Source organism: Astyanax mexicanus, chromosome 8, assembly GCF_023375975.1.
Source record: "Astyanax mexicanus isolate ESR-SI-001 chromosome 8, AstMex3_surface, whole genome shotgun sequence".
Taxonomy (NCBI): Eukaryota; Metazoa; Chordata; class Actinopteri; order Characiformes; family Acestrorhamphidae; genus Astyanax; species Astyanax mexicanus.
The window spans coordinates 6,604,684-6,613,955 of NC_064415.1; the positions used below are offsets into that span (position 1 = coordinate 6,604,684).

At 36.0% G+C, this 9,272-nt stretch overlaps 1 protein-coding gene across 1 annotated transcript; it reads left to right on the forward strand.

Moving 5' to 3' along the window:
• Positions 1-229: 229 nt before the first annotated feature.
• On the forward strand, positions 230-8,892 carry LOC125780431 (tripartite motif-containing protein 16-like). Its single transcript, XM_049482115.1, has 7 exons — positions 230-1,518; positions 3,438-4,060; positions 4,179-4,274; positions 4,658-4,891; positions 5,618-5,777; positions 6,160-6,213; positions 7,439-8,892. The coding sequence occupies exons 1-7, from the start codon at positions 1,365-1,367 to the stop codon at positions 7,972-7,974; spliced, it is 1,857 nt and encodes a 618-aa protein (XP_049338072.1). The 5' UTR covers positions 230-1,364; the 3' UTR covers positions 7,975-8,892.
• The last annotated feature ends 380 nt before the right edge of the window (positions 8,893-9,272 follow it).

The following is a 9,272-nucleotide window of genomic DNA, read 5'->3' on the forward strand; positions in this document are numbered from 1 at the left end:
AACATCCCCAAACCCCCATCAGTGTAATTATATCAGTTAACATTAGGATATAAATGCTTTTCATTACAATACGATTATCAAAACTCAAAGCTCATAAAAAAAATACGTTTTTACATTTAAACAAAGCCTATCAATGGAATTACATGTACAGAAAGGTTTGGTATATAAATATTGTAAATTACTGCATTCTTTAACTGCTAATGACTAAAACTGCTGATATTAACTTTCTGGAACTATTGGAGCTCCTCATGGGTCTCGAGAACACCAAGCATTTAGGACTTCCGCTGTAGCGACTCTCTCTCTATACGGCTCTGACACTAGCTAGCTAACTGACTATATTATATAAAAGAGAGAGCGAGAAGGAGAGAGAAAGAAGGAGAGAGAAAGTGAGAGAGAAATTAGGCTAAATAGCAGAACATTAACTGGTTATAAACTGACACACAGCAGAGGAGCTGAGGAGCTCAGTTCCCCAGAACCTGCAGAGCTTCAGACACAGCTGCAGAGAACGGCTTCACTTCAGCTTCAACTGGATCCAAACTGGACAGATAAGTGAATCTATCTGACTGGCTTTAGTAAAGAGCAGTGGAGCTTCTGTGTTAGACGGAGTTTTACTGTCTAGTAGCCTCTGTGCTAGCTAACGCTAACAGACTAGATAACGCTAACCGACTAGCTAACGCTAACAGGCTCAAGTAACGTTACGTAGATACTGCTAAAATGCAAGCTAACGCTAACCGGCAAGCTAACGCTAAGAAACTAGCTAATGCTAACCGGCTAGCTAATGCTAACCGTTTGCTTTAGCTCAGCTCAGCTAACTCATCTAACCTACAGGAGAGAAACTCCTGTTTATGATTTAAACTATAGAACAGTGTGTGCTGAAGCCAAACGCTCAATACAGCCAAACAATTGAACAGTGGGGAAATCCCAGCTCCCTAACTAGTAAATATAGCCTTCGCATTTATATTACATTATGTGTTCATCTCGTAAATATAATATACTGCATGTTGTGAAGGCATTATTAATTGGGACTCGATAAAATGAAGAATGTAAGTTTTTATTATTTACAATAAAATAGTTAGCTAACCTTTATAACTCCTTCATTGATTTCACTGATTGAGTAAATTCTGCGGTAATAAGAAGCTCTAAATATCAGTTAATTGGTTAATTTACCCACTGTTGTTACCGGATTCAGCGTTTTACCGGGCCCATTATTAGTGTGGGTGTGGTACTGAATCAGGTGTAAATGATAGATATTATTAAATGTGTTGTAATGCAGGTGTCATGTGTGGCCGCTGTAATGAGTAAATGGCAAATTCTGTAGTTAGGAACTTTACTTACATTACTTGTATTATTTATTATTATTACAGATGACAGCCACACTCCCCTGGATATCTTTAAGATGTACTTTCCAGAGGATGCTCTGGCAGCCTGCTCAAGGAATAACCTGGATAATTAACGCTGGAAAGAACTACTTTTCCACAGATCAGATTCTCTTATTACTCTGTAATGTCACTGACAGAGGTAAGATAAAATTGTTGTAATTTTATGTGTCAGGATTTTACACATATTCTGTGTGTGTTTTAAATAATCTGTGAAAGAGTTTTCATTGCCTCTTTTTTTATTACACTGCACACTTTCCAAATGTAAAAGTGTCTCAAACATTCAATGTGTGAGCCATTAGAATTCAAGTGAGTTTAGAGTACTAAACTTTTAAAATAGTGTAATTCCAGATAGCTTAACTGTGTATCATTGTTATTGTGAATACATGGGGAGAGTACAAGCTAAAAATCAGTTGTGACGAAATATTTGCTTTAAATATCGGTCATCTGCCACTTGTGATCTTTAAATATCGTCATCGGCAATTAAAAAAACAATAAAGGTCGATCACTAGTCTATACGTTACTCTACATACACACAGCACTAAGGAGTGGTTCAGAGGGAGCCGTGCCGTGAGTGGCTGTGCTGGGGGTATGTGATGAGATGTTGGGAATTTTAAAGAAAAGCGTAAATCAGATTGATTCACACAGCATATAATTTAAAATGTCGTAAGTTCTTTGAGTCTACTGATATTCACGATTCTAGCTAAAAAACTGTGACCTGCAGAGCCTTTCATTTTTTTTGTCCAAAACTTTTAAATGTATTCCTATGGGAAAATGTTTAGCTGAAAAATGCCCGCTGTAAGAAAACCGTACAAAGTATTGTTCCAAAAAGCACAAGCAACGTAATGCAGTGGTTGTAACATGAAAGCAGTAGGAGGAGAAGCATATAGAAAAACGCAAATAGAATAATAATAATAAGATTTTTTCCAAGCCAACTTAATAATTCTCAATCACAGTGGATATAAGTTGCCTAGCTGGTGAACTATCTCTGTTTTGTGTGTGAAAGCTGGTTAGCTATGCTAGTGTAAATAGCTGTAAATAAGATTAAATAGGCTGTTGGAATGCTAGGTTAGCATATCTAGCTACTTTATGATCAGTGTTCACAGCAGTAGCTACTTCAGACTGCATTTACTTTAAATATGATACGACCAGAAACCATTTAATATGAACTGCTAATACTACTACTACTACTACTACACAAACACACAAAGTGAGTTGACCACAGTGTTTTAAAGGAACTGGGAGCTGAATGATCAGGGTGGTCAGTCAGATCTGGATTATAAGATATTAAACATATTAAACTATATAAATCAGTTTAGAATGTTGTGTTATATTTTTAAAAAACTATATTTTACTACTTAGTAATAATCTCAACTGAAGGGCTGTATTATTTATAATAACATAAATATCAGATCAGTATTGTCTAAAACTCAGCAATAAGAGTCTCTTAGTAGCTGAACAGATTTTAGTCCTGTCTCTGTTTCTCTTTCTTTAATGCTCAGGACCCCACAGGACTGCAGTAACACTGATTAGCATGGTGGTGGTGTATGAGGTGTTAGTGTGTGTTGTGCTGGTACGAGTGGATCAGACACAGCAGTGCTGCTGGAGTTTTTAAACACACTCCTGCAGCTCTGAAAGGGCTTGTTAATGAGCTGATTATTTGGGTGTTTGAGAGGTTCAAGCTGCCAATGTTGGGTTATTGAACACCTTTGTTGAGTCCAAATTCCATCTGATTGTTGTGTCTTATCTTGTCTACTCTTCTGAATATTCGGTGCAATTACACATTCTCACCAGAGAGGTCTCCAAATCCCCAAATCTCACAAACGTGCAGTCTGTCTCTTTAAGTGAGAGTGAAAGTAAAATCTGATCATTTCCTGGATTACCTGCAGGTGTGTGAGTGTGTGAATCGGTGTGTGTTGTGTCTGGATCTACAGTTTTGTCATTAATGTAAGTTTTCCTGAGTCTCTACAATAATTCCTGTTTGAGTCAGACAGTGTGAGTATTGTTATCTTGGCTAATAAGTAGAATTACAGGATAGTTCTGTTCACTTCTCTCCAACAGAGAACCAGGAAACAAAATCTTCACACTGTAAAATGGCAGAAGCCAATGTTTCACTGGCTCAGGATGAGTTCAGCTGTTCAATTTGCCTGGATCTCCTGAAGGATCCAGTTACTATTAACTGTGGACACAGTTTCTGTATGGTGTGTATTAACAAGTGCTGGGATCAGGAGGATCAGAAGAAGATCTATAGCTGCCCTCACTGCAGACACACCTTCACCTCAAGACCTGTCGTGAGTAAAAACACCATGCTGGCTGAGGTGGTGGAGAAACTGAAGAAGACGAGACTCCAGGCTGCTCCTCCTGATCACTCTTCTGCTGATCCTGAAGATGTGGAGTGTGATTCCTGTACTGGGAGAAAACACAAAGCCGTCCAGTCCTGCCTGGTGTGTCTGGCCTCTTTCTGTGAAGCTCACCTACAGCCTCACTACCAATCTCCAGCCTTTAAGAAGCACAAGCTGGTCAAAGCCTCCAGACGACTCCAGGAGCAGATCTGCTCTCAGCACGATAAACTGCTGGAGGTTTACTGTCGCACCGACCAGCAGTGTATCTGCATGCTGTGTATGCTGGATAACCATAAAGGACATGATACAGTGTCACTTGCAGCAGAAAGATCTGAGAAACAGGTCAGTGTGTAAATGGAGTAGCTGCTCCAGATTATATGACCTAATACCTTCACCTGTCCCATGACAGGTGGCATTTTATTTTTTAATTATTGTGTTTTGTTGGTTGGTTTATTTGCAGAAGCAGGTGGTGGAAACACAGAGGAAATGCAAGAAGAGAATCCAGGAGAGAGAGAAGGAGCTTCAGGAGTTAATAGAAGCTGTGGAGAGTCACAAGGTGATTTTTTAAATAAGTAGAAGAATAAAGATCTGATTTTTCCCATTAAGGGTAATTATTTAATTACTTAACTAAAGGTGTCCTCATTTTTAAAATGTCATTTAAAGTCACATTGTATTTTAGTTTTAGTCATCAATTATCAAAATTAAATCATCTTTACAGCTTCATGAGTTAAGAAAAGCCACAGCATGAAGTTTGGGTTTATGCAATATTTATGTCACATCTTATTCTGTGAAATTATTGGCTGGTTGCAAGTAAAAAATCTGATTACTGATAAACTCTGATGTTCCTCAGTAATCAGATTATGAAGTGCATGTAAATCCACTTATTGATGTGAATGAAGTGCTCCTAACATTCTCCTCTCTCTGTGATTCCACTACCAGCGCTCTGCTCAGACAGCAGTGGAGGACAGTGAGAAGATCTTCACTGAGATGATCCTCTCCATTGAGAGAAGACGCTCTGAGGTGAGGCAGATGATCAGAGATCAGGAGAAAGCTGCAGTGAGTCGAGCTGAAGAACGTCTGAAGAGACTGGAGCAGGAGATCACAGAGCTGAAGAGGAGAGATGCTGATCTGGAGAAGCTTTCATTCACAGAGGATCACATCCATTTCCTCCAGGTAACAGACTCTGTTTTTCTCCCCAAATACAAAGTTTATTTTAGACTGTTTACACCATCTTTTAAATGTGATCTATATCTGATATTAGTCTAAACAGTTCTTAAACTGAAACTTGTGCACTAAAGAGCAGAGCTTCACATGAAGTTTCAGTTTCACCAGTGACTGAAAGCTGAGCTTAACAGAGAATGAGTTCCAGTTCACTGTAAAAAAGGGAATGTTGTTTGGCCACGCCCTCCTCTTTAATGTCTGTCCTTTATCTTTTTTGTTTAAACAATTTTAAGTTTTTTTATTTTACTTAGTGCTGCAGCAGCACCATCTATTGGCTGTGTTCAGCAATTTGATTGGATATATCTTTAAAGAGAGAGCGGTTGTGATGTGTACTATTTAATTCAGTATGAACAGAGACATCATTCCAAATGTTTATGGGGTCTGTTATCTCTCTATCACACCAATGAATCCCTCATTAACTGCTGTCGCCATTTTCCCTTATGCTCAATGTAAGTTTTGACGTAAATGAATTCTGATCTGTCTTGGATATTGGATATGTATCAGATTTCAATAACACAGATTTTTTATTTCCTTTCACACTGTCTCATACATAATTAATCTGAATCATGAATGACTAATAAGATCAGATTGAGGCCAGATTTTACCTGATTTAATTTAATATAAATATGATTTAGAAATTGTTGAAGGTGTTATGTGTTTGTTTTTGTCTACATGTAGAGTTTTCAGACTCTCTCAGCTCCTCCTGGATCTTCAGCATCACCTGCTTTTACTCTCAGTCCTCTCAACACTTTTGAAGTTGTTATAAAGTCTGTTTCTCAGCTGAGAGGAAAACTAGACGAATTCTGGAAAGAGGAATTTGAGAAGACATCAGCTGCAGGTATATTAAATAAAAATTAAATAAAGTAAATATATGAAATGATAAGTCCATAAATAGTCATTCTGCACTCAGTACCTCATAATGACAAAGTAAAAACAATTTAGGATTTTTTAAAAAGTAAAGAGTGTGAAGAGTTTCAGAATGCACTGTAGGTTCTTCTCTAAATCCTGATTAAGTGGTCAGTAGTTTCTGGACTGAAGTGGTTGAGACTGTATATAAGGTGTGACTTTATTGTGATTGAAAGTCCAGGTAGGGTAGATTAAGACTCTACATCTACATGGAGAGAAAATCCAGTATTAGATTATTTTAATGTTGTAGTAAATGTACAGAGGGAACAGAAGCTCAGTGATGCTGTGTAGTAACTGTGTACATTTTCCTGTAGTGAAGGAAGTGCAGATCATTCCTGAACACAAAAGCAGAGAAGAGTTTCTGCAGTGTAAGTCCAGCCCTTTCTCTCTCTCTCTCTCTCTCTCTCTCTCTCTCACTTTCTCTAACCCTTTAATTCTCACACACACACAGAAATAACACCACAATGTACAAATACGCAAAGTTTAATCTGACATTTATACGTCTATATTAAATAATTAACTGTTATATTTCAACTGCTTACGTATAAAGAAAAAAAAACACCAACATTCCTTATGAACTTTGATTTTGTGATAATGGCCTATCATAGTTTTGTATTTATTTAGATAAAACACAAAATTTGTGTTTTATGATAAAAGCAATGAACATTTTACTACAAATCTGCAATTATTATACAACTCAATCGATTCTGTGTATAATAGATTAAAAAATTAGTATATTTTCTGGATTAGCGACTGTACTGAATCTCTGTGTAATAGTGAGCACTTGTATCCAGGCTGTTTCAGAGGCAAAGTGAACATGGAAAATTTTAAAATGCCCCAATCAAACACCAAACAACAAAGAACAGTAATTTTAAAGTGCATCTACAAGCATAACCAAAACGTTCAGAAATGTATTGTTTCTCTGAGATTTGTGACTAAACTGCAAATCACTTTCACCAATCTTTCCCCAAATATAGTCTCTGATTATCTTCTTTATTTATACTGTAAAGTTCTACACAATTCTGGACAGTTCTGAAAACTTCTTGATAGTTCTCACAGTTCCAGAAGCTTCTGGAAGTCTTTAGTATACTCAGCACTTTATATTTCACAAATATTCATAAAAATAGATCAGTTTCAGATATGATTGTGCCACCACTAAAGCAAAACCTTTATTTTGTATATTCTATTTTTATTGTATTCTTTTATTTTATCTTATTTTATCTATATATCTATTTTAATAACAGCTCTTGGTTGTAAACGGAATCATGAGATCACAATTTCGTTCCACCTCATGTACCACATGTGATGCGAATGACAATAAAATCTTCTTGAATCCTTTAATCCTTGAAAATTTCTGGGGAATAAAAACATTTTTATTTTTTAAAGAATTAGGAAAACACACTTAACACCTGAGAACAAAAATATACATAAAATTGTTATGTTGTGTAATTGAAAAATAATGAGAATAAATCTTTTTTTTACATAATCAAACACTTTTCATAGATTCTTCCAGTATGTTCTCTGGTTATTTCAGTTTTAGGGGCTGTTTTTAGATCATTTTCTAAAAGCTGATGGGTTTTCTCTCTCTTTCAGATTCTTGTCAGCTCACACTGGATCCAAACACAGCTTATAAATACCTCCTCCTGTCTGAGAGGAACACAGTGGTGACCTGCAGCACCACAGTCCAGCCATATCCTGACCATCCAGACAGATTTGATAGATGGATTGAGGTTCTGTGTAGAGAGAGTGTGAGTGGACGCTGCTACTGGGAGGTTGAGTGGAGAGGAGATGGAGGGGTTGGTATAGCAGTGTCTTATAAAAGCATCTCCAGGAAGGGAGGAGGCGAGGAGTGTGTGTTTGGATTTAATGATCAGTCTTGGAGTTTGTTCTGTGATTCCTCCAGATACAAATTCAGATACAATAACAGAGATACTGTAATCTCTGGAGTGCCCGTCTCCTCTAGAATAGGAGTGTATGTGGATCACAGGGCAGGAACTCTGTCCTTCTACAGCATCTCTGATACCATAACCCTCATCCACAGAGTCCAGACCACCTTCACTCAGCCGCTCTACGCTGGGTTTGTGTTAAACCTTCACTCATCAGTAAATCTTTTACTTTCAGCAAAATAGATGAACATGCAGAACAAAGAGAAGAGCTGGATGAGATCAGATAAGAACTGCAGAATCTAGACTGTAGAACTGATCAAATAAAGTTATAATAGTGCTGGGAGATATTGTTAATATAAATAATCATAATTCTGAACGGTAATTACGTCTGTCCCAGATTAGAACTGCAGGTACATTTCCTGTATGGAAAGATTTATTCAGATTTAGTGTTAAATAGTTTAAACTGTTTATATCATTAACAGAGCTCACAGTAACAGAGTTCATATTTTAAACTTTATATTACAGAACTTTATTCATTTCTAACACATTATCATTTATTATAAACTGAATGAAAGATCACAATAAAATGTTTACATTATTATACTGTTGTTTTATCCTCAACATTTTTATATTAAAACAAAGAGAGAGGAAACCTGTGTGTTAATGCTTTAACTTTAATTTTACAATCAATGTAATATCAAAAGGAAAGAACAAAATATATACAACATATAGTCAAAAATAATAGAAAATATACATTTAACTTACTGTACACTACACACATTAACTTACACTATGAAACACAGTTTTACAATATTGCACTGTTGATTGTTGCTTAAATTTACTATATTTATCATCGCTGTCACATAAAAACGTTATATCCCTAAAGTAGCAACTTTACATTTCTATTTGCCCTTTAATCAGGAAATATTGACACAGTATGAAGATAAAGTATAAACATAAGATACAGTAAACATAAGGTTTTTGTGTTAAAGCAGTTTTAAACTAATTAATCTAATATATGTGCTTCTATGTTGGGTTGATTTATTTGAGCATTTTATCATTTAACTCTACACAGTTCTCTGTATTAATTTGATTTTATTTGTAATGTACTCAGATTGTATTCCTGTAATCTTGTAATGTTGTGGGATATATCTTATTAATAATAAAGCTGAAGCTGAAAGCTCAGAACAGAGGATCTAATTTGTCTAATTATTACTATTAGTTCTGGTTTTCAGAGCACTAGGAGCAGATGTCTGGGATAAATGGCTGAAGATGAAGCTGTTTTCTCATTGGTTTCTTTTGCAGCATTGAACCTAGCATTCTTAGACTATGCTAGAACTAGAACTGATCCAATCAGGTTTATTATCACAACAATGGAAACACAATATATAGAAATAAAAATAAAAATATAATAAATGCATTAGCTTGTATTCTTCATTGTACAACATAATTACACTGTTTTAAAATGTACTGACCAGTATCGGCATATTCAGGTTTTTGATTAGTCAACATCACTAAACTAATCCCTGTTAAAGGTGAGA

What these genes read in the sequence shown, in the direction of transcription:
- LOC125780431 (XM_049482115.1), top strand. Translation starts at nt 1,365, where the DNA reads ATGACAGCCACACTCCCCTGGATATCTTTAAGATGTACTTTCCAGAGG. An exon ending in CAGAAAGATCTGAGAAACAG is followed by an intron (nt 4,061 to 4,178) that starts GTCAGTGTGTAA and finishes GTTTATTTGCAG; the next exon opens with AAGCAGGTGGTGGAAACACA. An exon ending in ATCACATCCATTTCCTCCAG is followed by an intron (nt 4,892 to 5,617) that starts GTAACAGACTCT and finishes GTCTACATGTAG; the next exon opens with AGTTTTCAGACTCTCTCAGC.